Source organism: Sceloporus occidentalis, unplaced genomic scaffold, assembly GCF_023333645.1.
Source record: "Sceloporus occidentalis isolate IW3139 unplaced genomic scaffold, rSceOcc1.0.p SCAF_1, whole genome shotgun sequence".
Classification (NCBI taxonomy): Eukaryota; Metazoa; Chordata; class Lepidosauria; order Squamata; family Phrynosomatidae; genus Sceloporus; species Sceloporus occidentalis.
Genome location: NW_028316981.1, coordinates 90,139,515 through 90,158,920, shown reverse-complemented (window position 1 = coordinate 90,158,920; position 19,406 = coordinate 90,139,515). Strand labels below are relative to the sequence as shown.

The window sequence follows — 19,406 nt, the reverse complement described above, 5'->3', positions numbered from 1 at the left end:
CAGCCCTTGTGCCAGATATCCATCTGGAATTCTGAGCTCCTTAAGAGATCTCAGGCATTGTGGCTGCACTCCACTCAAGCCAAGCCCTAAAAACAGCACAGTTCTAATACATCATTCACACAGACAACAAAGAAGTCATGTTAGAAATGGAACAGCCATAAAGCTTAAAGCTACATTCAACATACAAAACAAGGAGATGAAATGAACTAACAATGGTAATACTTTAATCCCTTTCCCTGGAGTATTAGTGTGATGTCTGTTGAAGAGTGTTTGAATACATATTTCTTGCTGCATTTCAAGGTATTTGTTTCCTAGGTAGTGAATGAGAATTAAACCACTTTTATTGCTTTTTAAAATTTATTCTAATTATTATTAAAGTATTTGTGAGCCAATTTTTGGTTCTAAAAATGCCTCTAAAGCAATTTTACATAACAGAACAAACTAAACCAAGCACACCCAAATAACAAAAATCAAAATCTTAAAATCAACAGAAACAGAGTTTAAACGATCAGTTGTACATTAGAGATAAAATAACCAAGTGGAATAACAATGTCTTCACTGCATACAACGTACAAAAGAAAAGGCTAGATTTCCACTTTCCACTTTGGGAAGAAGTTCAAGAATTGGGGTGCTACCATCAGAGGCCTTGTCTCATTTTCCTACCAACTGAATCCTTTTAGTTGGTGGTTCTCCCCCCCCCCCCCTTTTCTCGATGTATCACGTAGATTTCCACTTGTTGTTACCAGCTGTCCTTGCCTAACTCATGGCAACCTTATGGAAGAGATATCTCCCAGACCCTCTATCCTTCACTGCTGTTCTTAGGTCCTGCAGATTCAGGCTCGTGACCTCTTTGATTGAGACCTTCCATCTGGCATGTGGTCTGTCTCTCTTTCTATTACCTTCTACCTTTCCTAGCATTATTCTCTTTTCGACTGTGTCATGTCTTCTCATGATGTGGCCAAAGTATGACAGCCTCATTTTCATCATCTTGGCTTCCAGATAGAGTTCAAGATCGATCTGTTCTAGAACCCACTTGTTTTTCTTTTTGGCCATCCACAATATCCTCAGCATTCTTCTCCAACACCACATCTCAAATGAGTTGAATTTCTTCCTGTCCACTTTCTTTATTGTCCAGGTGTCATATCCATACATGGTGATGGGGAATACCATGATTTGTGCAGTTCTAAGTCTAGTGCTCAGTTGTATATCTTTACACTTTAAGATCTTGTCAAGTTCTTTCATTGCTACCCTTCTCATTCCTAGTCCTCTTCTGATTTCTTGAGTGTAGTCTCCATTCTGGTCAATATTTGATCTAAGGTACAGGAATTCTTTGACTATTTTGATTTCCTCATTATAAAATATAAAAATAAACAAATAAAATTTATTTTTATCCCTTCCTTCTGTGTAACACAACCGGGGTGGCTTACAACATTACAACATTCCCGTATCCCAAACCCCCCCCCCCTATTATCTAGGTTGACTTTATGTAGCTCCTCCATGGTCATTATTTTTGTTTTCTTTATATTCAGCAGTAAGCCTGCCTTTGCACTTTCTTCTTTAACTTTTCTTAGTAATTGTTCCAAGTCTCTTATACTTACTGGCAATTTTATATGATGAAGTGATCTTCCAGACATCCTGGCTCATTTATGTATATTGCAAGCACTTTAAATTTGTTTTGGGAAACTTATAAAAAACCAATTCTATTAATACAAAATGGATGTAACATGGTCTAAAACCTCTACACTAGATAGAAATCTGTCACATTTTCAGAACCAGCTACAGTTTCTGAATGCTTTTTAAGGGCAGCCCCATGTAAAGTACCTTGTGGTAATCAAAGTGGGAGATGACTAAATCATGGATCACACCCATCATTCTCTCCAGATGTGCCAAACTTTGAATGTTTGTTCATCTCCCATATGTTTTCCTACATTCAGGGAGTATCCACAGAGAAGTATATATATACACACACATCTACATTGTCTGAGAAATGCTTTTAGGATCTAGGTGGCATGGTGTATAGCCTTACCACCAAAGTAGAGGAGGGCAAAAACTGAGAGAAATAGACTTTTCCAGACACAGGAATTAGCTAGGCAAGAAACACAATGCCAAAGGAGGAGGAGGAGAGAAAAGGGCCTGACATTAATTGAGGTACAGAACACAAGAAGAGAAAAGAGGTACATAGGGAGAAAAGTAAAAACACATAGATTATATTTATACTTCATAACTGTATGATATCACTTTAACTGCCGTGGCTCAACTCTATGAAATTCGGGGGGGGGGGGGGGGATTGCATCCTTCAATTCAAGGAAGTACATTAGACAATTCTAAGTATCTTATGAACCTGAAAACCCCAGAATTCTATAGGATGGAATCGAGGCAGTTAAAACGGTATCAAATTACAACTGGCCCTCTGTATCCATGGATTTCACTATACATGGCTTGAAAATACACACACACACACACACATGTTCCAAAAAGCGTATCTTGATTTTGCTGCTTTATATAAGGGACACTATTTTACTATGCCATTGTACTTAATGGGACTTGAAAATCCAGATTTTGGTATCCATGGGAGGTCCTGGAACCAAACCTCAGTGGATACCATGGGACCACTGTACTATAATTGCATAGTGCAGACACATCCACAATCCCTGTTTAATCATTTCCCATATCTGTATATGGGGCTGGCCCTGACTTTACCCTGCATCCCCCTTGGTCCTCCTGAAGTCCACAAACTGTAAGAGAATATAAAAGGGCAGTATGCGGCATGTACCTAGGTTCTCCTAGTGATTTGTAATTACCTGTGATCAGGGTTTAAAACCACAAGTAGAGCTATGTATGCACTGTAGCCTTTCCTTTCACAGACATTACTAACCAGAGCCAGCAGGTATGGGCCACCTTCTACACATGATTAGGGTCTAAGGTTGTCAGGTGAAATACAGGACAGAACTCTTGTACCTTTAATAGTTACATAGCAGCATCTACACAACCATTTAAAGTACAAGAGAGTTGTTGTTGTTGTTGTTGTTGTGTACTTTCCATCGTTTCCAATTTATGGTGACCCTAACAGTAATCTCTCACAGAGTTTTCTTGGCAAGATTTGTTCCAGGAAGTTGCCTTTCCCTCCCTCTAAGGCTGGGATAGATTGACTTGCCTAAGGCCACCAAGTGGGCTTTCAATGGCTGAGCAGGAATTCAGACCCAGGTCTCCAGAGTCATAGTCCAGCATTCAAACCACTACACCAAGCTGGCCTGTATTTCACCTGGCAGCTATTTTAAGGTGGTACTGTGGTAAGCAATACCCCATTGTGGTATGACCACATAGGAATCCATTCTGAACACACCACTGAATTGGTCAGGTTGGGCAACACATTGATCTCCAGATGCTTCAGGACAGCCCTAACCAACAGAGATCAATGGCTCCTCCTGGCTTTGAGTGGTGGCCTCCTCATGAGGAAATCTCCACTGCAGAAGTGAAGGAGACGACTGAACATGCCTTTTTGGCGACCACCATCCCCCTACTACCTACCCACACACCACTGCACTCACTCCATTAAGAAAGGTCCAAATTACTGTCTTGCTTTCTTCATTTTGTCTCCCTGAAAGTCACAACATAAATGCAAGGTAATAAGGCATTTCTCTCATGGGAATATCAGCACCATCAGTAATCATGGTAAGGTTGGAACAGACATACTGTATTAAAAAGCCACAGTAGACTTCAGCTATTAATAATTTGAGAGAGATCAGCAGGCCAGCCCAAGATGTTTTGTTGCCTGTGGCAGAGCTTCCTCATGCCCTAGGCCATGTACAAAAGCTGACCAGACCAAAAACTGAAATCTCATTTTAGCAAAGGCAATGGGATGGGCTCTTTCACCATACCTGAGGGTGAGAAGCTGGCTAAGGGGAAGTGGCCTGACAGACATTACCCTGTCTTTCCAACACTTGCCTGTTGCACCTTAGCATCTCTAGCTGACTCTAAAAGCTAAAAGGCTATATCCCCCATAAAGCAAATGCAGCACCACTGGAATATTTCAAAGTCATATCTTCTGGGTGCATATAGATCAGGCATGGCAAATTGTGAGGTACACCAGATGATGTTTGACTACAATGAGCATCATCAATGGTGAATAATGTTGGGAACTGCAATTTGACAAATATTTGGAGAGGTCCACAGAATCCCTATCTTTAATCAAGATCAAATGAGATTTTTTAGAAGAGAGAGTTCCAACCATAAATTCAAAATTTAGCTGTAGGTAAAGGTTGTGGTGGGTGGTGGGAAGAGACTTGATAACTGAATAGACTTCTCAATACTATAGTAGATGTAATGTCCTATTTTAACATCTGGCCAAGAGTGTAGTGTTTGCTCTTTTTGTATCCTCACAAAAGCCCTTTAAGGTGGATTAGTCCACTATGTGGTTTTTGAAGGAACCCTAGTGGCACAGTGGTTAAAAGCCTGTACTGCAGCCATTCGCTCACAAACCACAAGGTTGTGAGTTCAGTCCCAGCCAGGGGCTCAGGGTCGATTCAGCCTGGCACCCTTCTGACGTCACTAAAATGAGTATCCAGCTTGTTGGGGGCAATTAGCTTACACATTGTAAGCCACTTAGGAGGTGCTTAAGTGCACTGATAAGTGGTATAGAAATGTACTTCCTATCACATGCAAGAAGAAAATAGGCTGCAGGGGTAAAGCTTGGAAATGTTATTTTGGAGAACTGAAATTTCCAGTGGCAATGCTGGCTGTGGAAGGTGGAGCCTCCCCCAGTAATTTTTATGAGATCTGGGTTGTTTGTCTACTCTTCCCTACCACAGGGACTCAAAACTACAAAATAAACTGTATTTATTCTTGCAGCATCAGTCAAAGAAGCGCTACAGCTCACCTCCATGGAATTCTGAGAATAAATAAGAATAGTGTAAACTTTAAACAGTATAAACTTTGGCCTGTTACAGACAGCCAAAATAAAGCTGCTTCGAGTCACAGTGGAGGTATGGTGTTTCAATTATGCATGTGTCCTAAGAGTCCAGAAGTCACACCAAAGCCATGCTCCAGCCCTAAGGACTGGAGCGTGACTTTGGTGTGGCTTCTGGACTCTTAGGACACATGCATAATTGAAACACCATACCTCCACTGTGACTCGAAGCAGCTTTATTTTGGCTGTCTGTAATGGGCCTTTGTTTAAATAAAGCTGAGCATGAGGTGCTGAGGCCTTATTCCTCATCAGTAGATTTAGTTACATGATTAAGCTTCTCATTTGACTGTATGTAAGCCAAGTATTACTGCACTTCCTTCCTTCCATTCCACTCTTTCTGTTGAGTGGAGCCCTAGTCTTCTGCCCCAAGATTAGAGTCCCTGAGAGCACTAACATTCATGGTACTAATAGATGATCTCTCAGTCCAGGGACATCCCCAGAGACAGGGCTCTGACCCCTCACTCCTGGCTCAGTAACACATGTGATGCCATGTGATTCTGTGAGCAATCAAGCAATCTGTTCTTCCTTGTTCTCTTTAATTCCAGCCTGCAGCATTTTGGAATGTTCCAGACCATCAGTAGATAATTACTCTGTTTGTGCTGCTTTCCTAAGGAACTGTACTCCTGAGTTCTTAGGCAGCAGTGAGCAGTGGGGGTGTGAGAGGAGGAGAGAAAGGCTTTCTGGGTATAAATAGAAACCAGATTGGTCATGTAAGTTATCCTGCTCTTTTAACACAATCCTCTCTGTCCTCATAGAGAAGCACTGCCAGTGTGTACAGCTCCTTTTTGTGTGTGAGTGAGGAGAGAGAATAAAAAGGAAGCATATTTGATGCAAAGTTACATGACCAGTGGGTAGAAATCCATGCCCTGTTTTTGTGTCTTTAGCAGTAGTTTGAGTCTCCAAAATCAATTTGTTATTGTTATCTGCCCTCAAGTTGAGTTTGACTCATGGTGACCCTGTGGATCAGACACCTCCAAAAACCCCTATCTTCCCCTTCTCTACTTAATTCCTGCAAGCCCATGGCCATGTCCCCCCAATTGAGTTCATCCATCTGGCTTGAGGTCTTCCTCTCCTTCTTCTCCCCTCTACCATTCCTAGCATTATTGTCTTTTCCATTGATCCATGCCTTCTCATTATATGGCCAAAGTACATCAGCCTCAGTTTAATCATCTTGGCTTCTAAGGAGATCTCTGGCTCAATCTGTTCCAAGACCCATCTGTTTGTCTTTTTGGCTGTCCATGTATCCGGAGCACTCTTCCCCAGCACCATATCTCAAATGAGTTGATTTTCCTCCTGTCTGCTTCCTTGACTGTCCAACTCTCACACCCATACATGATGATGGGGAATACAATGGCTTGGACAATTCTATCTTTTGTACTTTTGTCAATTGCATATCTTTACTCTTCAGGAGCAACCCTAGTTCTTTCATAGCTGCCCTCCCCCTTCTTATTTCTTGACTGCAGTCACCACTTTGATCTATATTTGATCATAGTAAGGGAATTATTTAAGTATTTTGAAAATCAATAGGTTAACCCCCCCCCCCCCCCATACAGACATAAAGTACAGCAACAATGCATGGCATTAAGTTTAAGCTGCTGTTGTAAGGCTAGTTAAAAAGTTGTCTGTCTTAGCAGTGGGGTTAATGACCTTAGGCTAAGCAGGATTGCATTTGTGTGCCTCTTATTAAGTTGAAAAAGAGGGAATTATAATAAATTTCAACTTGACCTCTAGGCACCCCAGTATAAGGGAAAGCGATGATGATGCTTTATAACTTTTCACTGAGAAAAGGGATTCAAGGAAGGAAAAGAGAAAAGTACTGTAATTACAAACTTTTGGACTGCCCCCCCCCCCCCCGCAAATGTGCATCAAACCAGCAGCCTAATAATTCAACTGACAAACTGAGTCTTCACAGTATCTCTGTCCAGTGTCTTCAAGAAGTATAAGCTCCCAGACCTTATCTGCGAGGGAATTACTCAAATGCCAGTAACATGAAGTCAGATATCAGCCATGATAACTAATCCCTTAGGAAAGCCATAATTTTACACTCCACTGTTTATCGCAGACTTGATCTTGTTTTGATTATTCACACAGGAGTGACACATTTGGAGATTTTTTTAAAAAACAAGCATAGCTGCCCTGTTCTCTTCTTCTCAATCAATCTCTTACCATCTGGTTGCTAAACTATAGCCCACAGCCACATAGCAGCCAATGGTATACATTGCACACTGCAGGGCAACTGACCTTAGATGCTGGAAGCATAATTGTGTTGCTTCTGTGTATTGCTCTTCTGATATCCTTGCATGCAGCACACATGAAAGACAGAGCCAGTGGTTAAGACAGGAAGCAGACAAAGCCAAACATCACCATGTGCTGGTCTAGAAGTACTATAGTGACCTATTCCACCCAATGTTCCATGGATTGCCTGTAGTTCTATTGTGAGCTGAGAAACTTTAAAAGCAACATTCCTCAGAGCAGAAACAAGTCAATACTCAACAGTTAGAGTTAGAATAACAGAATCATAGAATCATAGAGTTGAAAGAGGCCCCAGGCGCCATCCAATCCTACCCCCTACCATGCAAGAAGATACAACCAAAGCACTCCCAACAGATGGCCAGAGTAAGAAGTAAGATAGCCAAAGTAAGAAGAAGGCCCTCCCTCCAGACCATCTAGGCTCAAAGGGAGAGAAGATCTGCTGGACTTGATCCCTATCACCACTGCCATTCCTTTCTCCTTTTGTGTCACATCTTTTTAGATTGTAAGCCTGAGAGCAGGGAAATGTCTAACAATTTGTAAGCGCTCTGAGAGCCTTTGTGGCTGAAGAGCAGGGTATAAGTACTTGAAATAAATAAATATAAATAAATAATGGCCATTCAGCTTCTATTTAAAAACCTCAAAGAAGGAAACTTCACCACCCTCAGAGGCAGTATGTTCCACTGTTGAACAGCTCTTACTAGATGGAAGATCTTCCTAATGTCTCTTTTTCTGTGGTTTGCATCCAGTGCTCCATGTCCTAGTCTCTGTGCCCTAGTTGTCAGATTGAAAACTGGAGACATCTCCTATATTTTAATGATTGTGTAGGAAACAGAATTTCAACATGTCATGTGTGTCACACAACCACAAAACCTGCTGAACTTCCCCCTTCTATACAACCATTAAAGGTACAGGAACACTCTTCAGATCTCATTCTAGCAACCTTGCTTAGAGTATTAAATCAGTAGGGACTTGATAGGTCAACACTCATAGTAGGTCGGCTCTAGTTGGAGCTAACAACTGGATTTAGATAATAGGTATTGGAATGAAAGACTTGTGAGTAAAAACTTGATAAGAGCCTCAAAGTGTACATGCTTTTAGATGTTTTTATGCTTTGATTTTTAAAAAATACATTACACATAAGTGTGTTACTTGCTATATTTTGGTGTACTATTGTGCTGTGAAAGAAACAGGACTGGAGCTGAGAGAAAACAGGTATCTACCCTAGACAGTAACAATCTGCAAATATAAATATACTGTATGAACCAAAATAGCCTGGCAGAAATTGGAACTCAGTGTCAAATGGATCCAAAGTATTATTATTGTTAATGCTTCTTTTTAAAAAAGTAAAAAAAAAATGGTATTGTAGTGTAGAATATTTTTAAAACTTTGTTTTTGATTCATCCTAGCTCCTGTCAGGCATTTTAAAATAATAGGGTGGAGTACAAGTTGAACCAGCTTGATGGCAAAGAAACAACAAACAATGCATTGAATCAAAATGCAAACTACCTTTTTTTCCTATAAGAAAGAGCTTTTCCACATGAAAGCCTAGGTTTGATTTAAGTCAAATGGATCTTTGGAAAAAAAACCTTTACAATAAAAATATTTTAAAATGTAACAAATAAAAAGTGGTTTTTTGCCAAAGAGAAGAACGATTGCCTTCGCTCTGTTTTCCCAGTAGCTGATTTTTACCCCATGCATATTGCATCTCTTGCTTGTTTCAAGTGTAGCTCATTGTTATTGTTATTATTATATTTTATTTATCCAGGGAAGCATCCCTGTATTCAGGGCAAAGGGGAGAAAAGGAGGAAGTGTCTCGGTTGCCATAGCAATGGCTTGGTCCAGCACAGTCTGTGGTTCAGCCTGATGTAAAGAAGACCTGACGCTGCTGCGCAGGCATTTGCCCAAGACAGATTGAAGCTGACAGGCTCTTTATGATCTGAAACATTTATAAAGCAGAGGCCATGTGGGCGTGCATGTATGCGTGCTTGTGTGAAGCGAAGGGAGGGGCGAGGTGGAAAGAAGGGCAATGGTGCAGTTGAAATACTGCTATAGACAGGCTGAGCAGGAGCAGAGGACTCCAAAGAGACTCTTTGGCATGAGTTTCCTTGCAGTCATTCCTGGGCCAGCCCTCCCATTAGACCGGGTCGGACAGCTGCTTTAGGCAGCAGATTTGGGTTGTCAGGAAAAGACAGAAATTTATTATTTGATTTAGTTTTGGATTTTTACTACTAGGGATTTTTCTACCTTATAGCAAACTAGCTTGGCAGAATTTGCATATTACATACTTTGTTGGAGGAAAGCAGTGGTGGTGGTTTTAGGCTCCATTTCTTGCTCAACCTCAGGGAACAAAATCTCCTGGGTTGACCCTGTCTCATTTCTCCATTTCACAACACATTCTACATCCATGTGAATGGAATGAAAATACAAAATGTAATGGTTTATAAAGTAGAAATATAGTGAAAACAAGGATGCAAACCTTGATGCACACTGGGTGTAGGGTTTTCAACTCCTTCTCCTCACTCTGCCTCTTCTCTTTTTCAGCAGGGCTTACCAGCTTTCCCAACCTGGCCAGTGTTATCTGAGAATTATGCGAGTTGCAGCCCACTACAGTTCTAGAGCACCAGTTTGGGGAAGGCTACATTATCAAGTGAATCACATATTTCTCTGTGCTGTGAAAACTGATTTCTCCATTTCAAGCTGCTGTTAAAGACACCAGAACAGGCCTGACTGGTCTTTCTCTAACAGATTAGTAGCCCAAACTTCACAGGATGCAATGAAAGATGCATTTGTTCATGGCTTGTCTCTAGACGTATCTTACCAATCAATTGCATACTCACACAGTGCCAAGAAAAGAAGGCATGCCTTGGCACTTAAAAGAGCTCCTTGGACTCATATTCTTCCTCTTGGGTTGTTCAACCTCCTCTTTGCATTTGACAATGTAGTTGCCAACATTTCACAGATGCAAACTGGTGCACTATAGGTGTGCCTCATAGAAGGAAATGATACATGTGGTAATCTTAAAGGGATGTACGTGTATATGACTATTAAATCCAGAGTCTAAAATTATCTAGCTGAGCCACTGAGGTCTTCTAGAGTGTAAAAGGGAGTGGGCAAAGTGTAGCCCCTGAATCAGACTTTTGTGGCCCTGAAGCTTAATTGGGTTTCCTTCTTTCCACATCATCTCCTCCATGACTCAAGACATACATCCCCATGCTCCTCCCCTCACATTCACCTTCCTAGTCCAACAGGTTTATTTTTTAATATATATATATATACATTTATAGTCATAGTTGCATAGATCTGAAGGGCTATACCACTTTAGCACTATATTTGTAGAAAGGGTGAGGGAGGAAGAAAAGTGCAGCACAGAGATAGTATTCAGTTCTGGAGGGCAGGAATTCATCAAGAGCTAGAGATAATAGCTGAACTAGAGAGAACAAGGCAAAGACCTAACCATGGGAAGAGAAAAAGAGACAGCTAGTGGGGATGGCCCATGGTCTTAGATGTCTCTACACTAAGGCACAGAGCATGGGAAATAAGTAAGATGAACTTGAACTCCTAGCATAGCAAATCAAATACAATATAGCAGGCGTGACTAAAACCTGATAGGATGTTTCTCCTGACTGGAATGTAGTAACATAGGGGTATAATCTTTTTAAGAGAATAGACCAAACAAAAAAGGGGGAGTAGCAGCATTATATGTCAAGGATGTTTACATCTGTAATGAGATCCAGGACTTAAATCCTGGAGCATCTGGATAGAAATTAAAGAGGAGGGAAACAACATGGATGTTATTGTGGGAGCCTACTACAGACCCCAAGGAAACTGAGGAACTCAATGATGCCTTTCTTGAACAGATGACCACACACTCAGAAAGGAGAGATGTAGTAGTGATGGTAATTTCACTATCTGATATTTGCTGGAAGTCAAACTCAGCCAAAAATTTAAGGTCCAGCAAATTGGCAGACAATTTCATTGTCCAAAAGGCGGAAGAGGCAACAAGGAGATCCACTATTTCAGATCTGATCCTAACCAACAGGGATGACCTGGTTAATTGGGTGCAAGTAGAGGGATCTTAGGTCAGAGTGATCATGTTCTGCTGGAGTTTGTAATACAATGAAAAGGAGAAGTCAAGCATAATCAGACATGCATTCTAGACTTTAGGAAAGCTCATTTCAATATTGGGTGTGATCCCATGGTAAGGTATAGTAAAAGAGAAGGGAGTTCAGGACGGATGGGGGTTTCTCAAAAGGGAGATACTGAAGGCACAATTTCAAACAGTTCCAAAGAGGAGGAAAATGGTGTCTCAAGGAACCAGGATGGATAACTAAAGAACTTTCAACCGAGCCAAGTTTTAAATGGGACATGTATAAGAAATTGAAAAAGGGGGAAATCACCCAAGAGGAATTCAAACAAATAGCTAGCACATATAGGGGGAAAGTCAGAAAAGCTAAAGTGCAGAATGAGCTGAGGCTTGCTACAGAGGTTGAGAACAATAAAAAGGGCTTTTTTTTTTTGTTGTTCTGGTAAAATGCTAACAGGGGACAGGGAAAAGACAGAACTACAGTACTCAACACCTTCTTTGCCTCAATCTTCTCACAAAAGGAAAAGGGTGTTCATCCTGAGGAAAATGGTGCAGAGGATGCAGTAGAGTAAATGCAGCACAGAATATGTAAAGAGGTAGTACAGGAAGATCTCATTAATCTAAATTAATTCAAGTCTCCAGGCCTGATGAACAACATATATCCAAGGATATTAAAAGAACAGTCAAATGTAATCTCAGAGCCATTGTTAATAATCTTTGATAATTCCTGAGGAACAGAAGTCCTAGCAGACTGGAGGAAGGCAAATCTTGTCCCCATCTCCAAAAATGTGGGGAAAGAGGACCCAAACAATGACCACCCAGTTAGCCTGACATCAGTGCCAGGAAAGATTCTAGAGCAGATAATTAAACAGAGAACTTTATCGCACAGGCCCTGGAACGGGCCTGTTGCATTCTAAAAGGGGACGTGATGGGGATGGGAGGCAGCATAGAACACATCTTATCGCACAGGGAGAACGCTGCTGCCACTGCTGAATGTTCCCATCACATTCTGGATGTGTTCCCCAGGGGGCAATTTTCAGGAATGCTTCTCAAGCGTTCCTGAAAATCGCCCCCTCTGGGACGCATCCGGAACGCAATGGGAATATCCGGCGGTGGTGCTAGCATTCTCCCTGTGCGGTAAGATGTGTTCTATGCTGCCTCCCATCCCCATCACGTCCCCTTTTAGAACGCAACAGGCCTGTTCCAGGGCCTGTACAATAAAGTTCAGAGTGTCTGTAAGCATTTAGAAAGAAATGTCATAATCACAAAAAGTCAGCATGGGTTTCTCAAAAACAGGTCATGCCAGACTAATCTTATCTCCCCTCCCTCTTTTCTTCTTCTTTTTCTTTTTTATATAAAATAACCAGCTTGGGAATGCTGTGGATATTGCATATCTTGATTTCAGTAAGGCCTTTGACCCTTCATGATATTCTTGCCAACAAGCTAATAAAAGTTAGGCTAGAAAATGCTACTGTTGGGTAGATTTGTAATTGGTTGACTGGCCGAACCCAAAGGGTGCTCACCAGTGGTTCCCCTTCATCCTGGAGAGAAGTGACCAGTCAGGGTGGAGTACCACAAGGTTCTGCCCTGAGCCCAGTGCCATTCAGTGATCAATGACTAGGATGGAAGAATAGAGGGCATACTTATCAAATTTGCAGATGACTCCAAATTAGGAAGGATAGCTGATATTCCAGAGGACAGTATCAAAATTCAAAACGACCTTAATTGATTAGAAAGCTGGGCCAAAACTAACAAAATGATTTTCAAAAGGGAGAAATGTAAGGTACTACACTTAGGGAGAAAAAAAATGAAATGCACAGATATAGGATGGGTGACACCTGGCTGAATGAAACTATGTGTGAAAGGGATCTGGGAGTCCTAGTAGACCACAAATTGAACATGAGTCAACAGTGTGATGTAGCAGCTGAAAAGGCCAATGCGATTCTAGGCTGCACCAATAGAAATATAGTGTCTAGACTGAAGGAAGAAATGGTACCACTCTATTCTGCCTTTGTCAGGCTTCACCTGGAATAATTTGTGCAATTCTGGGCACCACACTTGAAAAAGGATGTTGACAAGTTGGAACATGTCTAGAGGAGGTGACAAAAATGATGAAAGATCTGGAAGCCATGTTTTATGAGGCTTAGGGAGCTGGTTATGTTTAGCCTAGGGAAGAGAGGGTGAAGGGGTGACATGATAGTCATGTTTAAATATTTGAAAGGATGTCATATTGAGGATGGAGCAAGCTTGTTTTCTGCTGCTCCAGAGATTAGGACATGGGCAATGGATTCAAATGACGTGAAAAGAGATCCCACCTCAACATTAGGAGAAACTTCCTGACAATAAGAGCTGTTTGACAGTGGAATACATTGCCTTGAAATATGGCAGAATCTCCTTCTTTGGAAGTTTTTAAACAGAGGTTGAATGGCCATCTGTTGGGAGTACTTTGATTGTGTATTTTTGAATGGCAAGGACTGGATTTTGTGGTCTCTTCCAACTCTATGACTCTAAGTAGGAGTGCATAGGATAATCATGTGCTGTTTACAAATTCAGCAGCAATAGCAAAATGTAGAAGACAGGGCTCACTACTTGCTTTAGATGGTAGCTCATAATTGCCTGTTAAGAATTTTTTGAAGAACAGACTTTTTTAAAAAATGGATCCATGTGAATAAATAACATAATAATGAAGTTGATTGAATAAATCAGTGAATCAACACAGCAAAATAAGGAATCCTGTCTCTTTACCCAACCCCTAAAAGCCTTGTTATGCCAGCATCCACCTTGTATGTGGATTTTGCTCTCTGTGTTATTGCCCTTCTACAGCACTGATGCTTGCCGCTAACCATGTTTAGCCTTTTGTTCATCATACAAAAGCTCAGCATGTTTTCTACATCTGATCCTGTCAGGAAAGAAAAGCTTAGTCTGAATATCCCATTTTACCACACTAGATGAAACTCCCATTAGGTAAGTAGCTACTGTCAAGCCAAGAACATCTCAACCACTGTGAGATGAGGAACATGACAGAGTAAATCAGGATCACACTCACTGCTTTAGCATTTGAGGGCTTTTAAACCCAGCTTTCTTCTGTCCAACATCTTTCACATGCCATGCATACCATATGGCATCCCAACAATCAGCCTTCCTAGCCCTGGTGGCTTTTCAGATGCTTTAGATTACAATACCTATCACCACCAACCAGCTGACCATTGAGCTCATGGGGGCATAATCCATTTAGAGGAGACTAGGTTGGGAAGGACCTGCCTTCAACATTACATTGTAAATGGTTTCTGAGAGGGGCAGGTTTCTCATAAACAATGGGAATCTAAATTCAGTTCTTCAAAGGAAGCAGCCATAGTTACGGACTTATTTGTTTGTCCTTGTTTATTTAGTTGACAAAAAAGACCATTTTTGGCTTAATATGCCATGTTGAAAGTTTACAGTTTTCATTAAGCTCCCAAATAGCAGGAATTTGTGACTATTAATAGCTACACTCCTAAACTACATACTAGCTAGCTATATACATACATTATATGTATCTATTTATCTATCTGGATATAGATCATTTGGCAACCTGTAATTTGCAGTTTAAGGCATCTAGAATTTTCTGCCAGAGACCTCATCTGGTCACTTACTAAACTACAAATCTCAGGACAGTTAAAGTGGAATCATGGTGCCATAACTGTGTAGCATGAAAAGGCACATGGTGTGCATCCTATGCTGTATTTAATTCTAGTTTCATAATTGTCTTGGTGCTGGATGGCTGTCAGTAGCAGCACAGTAAACCCACATCTTTGAAAAGCATTGAAAAGTATTTTGTATGACACTTACATGTTTCAGTAGAAGCATTCCAGTGGATAGTGGAATAATGGAAGGCTGCCAACCTCTGTGTTTTCCATGAAATTCACATACTGTCTGGAAGGCAAGGGTCAGCTGGTGTGTAACAGACCATTGCCTTCCTGGCAGTACATGAAATATTTTCACAGTAAACATTGAAGTTGTCAAATTTTGTTATTCCAACTATTCATTTTCAGTCACTCACTCACTCAATCAACCAGCCAACCAATGTTTTGGGTAAAAATAGCAATGCTAGCTGATCTGGTTTGTCTTTGAATTGTACCATATGATAGTACTGATTTTCCATTCCTAAATACTCGTGCCTGGTTCCTAGCAGTTAGCCACAGTTGAAGGAAAGAAAGATTGGAAGAGATTGCAAATTACATAATAATCACAAGGGTTTTTCTTACCTATATTAGGATGTTTCAGGAGACGGCAGATCCGAGCCTCTCGTTCCAGCTTCTGATGATCTGTTGGGCAAGATGTACACAAATTAATGTGTGAAAAAGGGCAGCAGACATGTGCTCCTCAGATGAAGAGTTGCCATTTCTGCAGTTTTCCCCTAGGGATTGATAATCTACAAATCCAGGTAGCAATAGCTGTAGTACTAGTGATACTGGAAGACTCAAACATCTGGGGCAACAGTGTCTAAATCTTTTACTAAGGGACATGTCCCAATGGAAATCCACTCTACCTAATTCCACTTAACATCCATGTTTTGTTATATTTTTGTTCATTGCTCATTTTGCGCTTAGTTAATGCTGTCTTTAACTATATTATTTATGTCACCATTTTCATGTTTATTAATTGTTTTTCACCTCACTTTAGTTTTTCTTACTATTACTGTAAAATTCCTGTACATGTTACATACAACATAGTTTTATTAGGCCAACCAAAATGCACTATTCAAAGATGTTTCCTTGGAATCCAGCATAGAGACATGCTGGATTCCAAGGAAACATCTTTTTTGAATTGCAAATGGACATTCAATTTCCTTGAGTTTGAAAATCTACCAGAGACCACATGGCCAAAGGGGGAGTTGCCAGCCTGCAGACAGCCCTCCCTACCACCTGAACTAAGATTAGAATCAGAAAATGCAGGCCTATGACTAAATGCAGTCGCCCCGATAGCGGGGCAGACTGCTTTGCCGCAGCAGCGCGGCAAAACTACAAGCCCCAGAGTGCTCTGGGGCTTGCCTCGGCTCCTGATTGGCTGGTGGGGCCGGAAGGGGCGGCCCTTCCGGCCTAGGGACGCTCTAGGAGCCGGGCTTACTGGTGCGGGGCTTCCGGTCCTCCAAGGCTGCCCATTGGTGGGCTCGGCCTTGGGGGCGGGGCCCCGCAAAGGACGCAGAGGGGAGGGGCTGAGCAGTATAAATTGCTGCTTGGAGGCCTCTCCGCCTCAGTCGGCGCTTGGCTCCGAGCAGAGCGGAGCCAAGCTTGGGAAGGGAGCTAGCCTCGAGCTTCTCCCTTCCTTTGGAGGCCGACAGGGCCGAGGTTGGTGGGGTGGTGTGGTTTGGGGAGGTTCCCTCCCCGGATCCCCATTCCACCGGGCTCATTTGCCTTGGTCCGCGGCCTCCATTTTGCCGGCTTCTCCGCGGCCCGGCGGCCATTGGGGTGAGTCCCCCCACCCCCTAGGGTGCCTGCTGGGGGCAGGAGGCGACATTTTGGGCCTTATTTTGGCGCCAGGCCTTTATTTTAGGCCCCAGTTTTGGCGGGAGCCGCCATTTTGAGCTCCTTTTTTGGCGGGAGCGCCATTTTGTTCCCCCTTTTTGGCGGGAGCGCCATTTTAAGTGCCTAATTTTGGCGGGAATGGCCATTGCAGCAATAAAGGGTCCTTAATATTATTGTTTTCACCCCTTTATAACCCTTGGGGTTATTTTTGCAGTCCTTGGACACTGTCCTTTAGTGCCAATTAGCTTGGACATTTGCTGTGTGGGGACCTTTACACACCTTGATCTTTTCTGCTTGCCAGTGCCTGTGACTGTGTACTGCAATTTCAGCAGTTGCCTGTTTTTTACATCTGTCCAAGATGTCTCCTAAAAGGTCACAGAGGATTGAGGCTCGCAGGGCTCGGACGGTTATAAATCCTCATGTTTTGCCAAGTAGGTCTCAGGCCTCTAGTCATGGGCCCCTCATTACTACATTTGCACATGCTGGCCCGCACAGTGTGAGCAATCCTCCTGTGGCAGACATTGCACAGCCAGCTGTTCCTGCTGGGATGAATCCAGATGCTATTGCCAACTTATCCAGATCCATCACCGAATTCATTCAGCATGCTGTTGATGCTGGTCGGATGCCTCACCCATCGACGCCTACAGTTCCAGTTCTTCAGCCAAGACATCAGGACGCTAGTCTGTCGGTACAGCCATCCACTTCCGCAGCTATTCAAGACCCCCGGTCGTCCGGCCCTGGTTCCCGTCGACGGGAGGTTCAGCTTTCCAGCTCATCCAGCTCTTCGAGTTCCAGTTCTTCATCGTCATCATCGGACGAGGATGACCTTTCCGGAGTGTCAGCGACACAGCGGCGCCGGGACAAGAAGAGAAAGCGCAAGGCCAAGAGGAAACGACGGAGAGCGCGGAAGGCTGGTTCGGTTCAATCAGCTCCTACAGGTGGTTTTCACCCTGATGTGCCTGTGGGTAGGGATGGCTTTTGGGTTGACCATGCTATGGTCCCAGGCTTGCCGCGGTGGGCCATTAAGAAGCGAGCTTGGCGACCTGGGGTGCAAGGTGTTTGGGTTGATCCGCTGGCAGCTGAGTTCCCGGTTTGCTCTCCTGGAGAGCGCCCTCCTGGAGCCCATCTGTCGAAGAAGATACGTAACAACATTCTTCGAGGTTGCTACGTGGATGTTTTCACCTTGCTGCAGCCTAAAGGAAAGGAGGCGGTTGCAGTCACTTCAACTAAAAAGAACAGGCATGAGCCTAAGGTTGCTCCGGCTGAGCCTACTTTTTCTAATTGGTTGGAGGGCTTTACCATCTTTGCCGCTGTAGTGTCTATGGCGTTCCCTGAGCGTGCTTGGCATTTGCTTAGCCATCTGTTGAACGTGCAGCGCGCCAGGGCGTTCGCTGGAGATGCAGCTGCTATTTCCTATGATGCTGCATTTCGCCAACATGCATCGCAGAACTCTCGTGAACGTTGGGACCTTCTTCATCACGAGATTTGGCTCTTGGAAGTGGGCACGTCAGCGAGGCCCAAGGGCTCTCAAAAAGGGCCTGTAAAAAAGGACTCCAAGTTTCTATCTTGTTGGGACTACAATTCTAGTCGTTGTACCCGTGTTAATTGTAAATATGAGCATTGCTGTTCCATTTGTAGAGGGTCCCACCCTAAATCTTCTTGTTCCCGTCCTTCTCAAGCTTCCCAGCCCTTTCGAGGCGGGCGCCCTGCTTCTGCAACCACCGGAAAAGGCGATGGGGCCGGGGGGCCGAGTGCCGGTCAAGCAGGGAGCCAAAAATAATTCGGTTGTTCCCACCCAGGCATTTTCGTTAGCCTTTTCTCCGGTAAATCCTAAGGTTCTTATTCCATTGCTACAAGCTTATCCTGATAAGCAAGCTGCCTCTTATTTGGCCAATGGTTTTGTATTTGGGTTTAGGATTCCTGTTTCAGGTCATTTGGCACATTGGTTTCCCAAGAACTTGCTATCTGCCAGATCCATGCCTGAGGTACTCCGTTTAAAGATCAACAAGGAGATCCAGGCGGGGCGGGTTGCTGGCCCATTCCCTGCACCTCCTTTCGATAATTTCCATATCTCTCCTTTGGGTGTCGTACCCAAGAAAGCTCCTGGGGAGTTCAGGATAATTCATCACCTCTCTCACCCCCCAGGGTCTTCTGTCAATGATGCCATCCCTGATGAGCTTTGCTCAGTTAAATACGCTTCCTTTGATCATGCAGTTCGCTTAGTCAGGTCCTGCGGCCCAGGTGCACTTATGGCCAAGTGTGACATTCAGTCAGCCTTTAGACTCCTTCCGGTTCATCCGGACGATTTTCATTTCCTTGGTTTCCAATTTGAAGGTCAATTTTACTTCGACAAGGCTATGCCTATGGGTTGCTCCATAAGTTGCTCAGCATTTGAAACCTTTAGCACCTTTCTGGAGTGGGAGTTAAAGCATAGGGCGTCTTCTTCTTTGGTTACGCATTATCTGGATGATTTTATGTTTGTGGGACCTGCTAATTCTAACATGTGTCTGGATTTATTAACTGCCTTTTCTTCCCTAGCTGCGGAAATTGGGGTTCCGCTTGCGGCTGACAAGACAGAGGGTCCAGCTAATGCTATGTC

The 19,406-nt window shown here is 43.0% G+C and overlaps 1 protein-coding gene across 5 annotated transcripts in view; it reads right to left on the bottom strand.

Annotated features, from left to right (window-relative positions):
• The window catches only part of CAMK2A (calcium/calmodulin dependent protein kinase II alpha), a 173,995-nt gene that overhangs the window by 86,300 nt on the left and 68,289 nt on the right, over nucleotides 1-19,406 (bottom strand). For all 5 annotated transcript variants that reach the window (XM_089528650.1, XM_089528641.1, XM_089528622.1 and 2 more), the window contains exon 3: nucleotides 15,548-15,607. In XM_089528650.1, coding sequence (XP_089384776.1) covers nucleotides 15,548-15,607 — 60 coding nt within the window. The remainder of the gene's footprint in view (nucleotides 1-15,547; nucleotides 15,608-19,406) is intronic.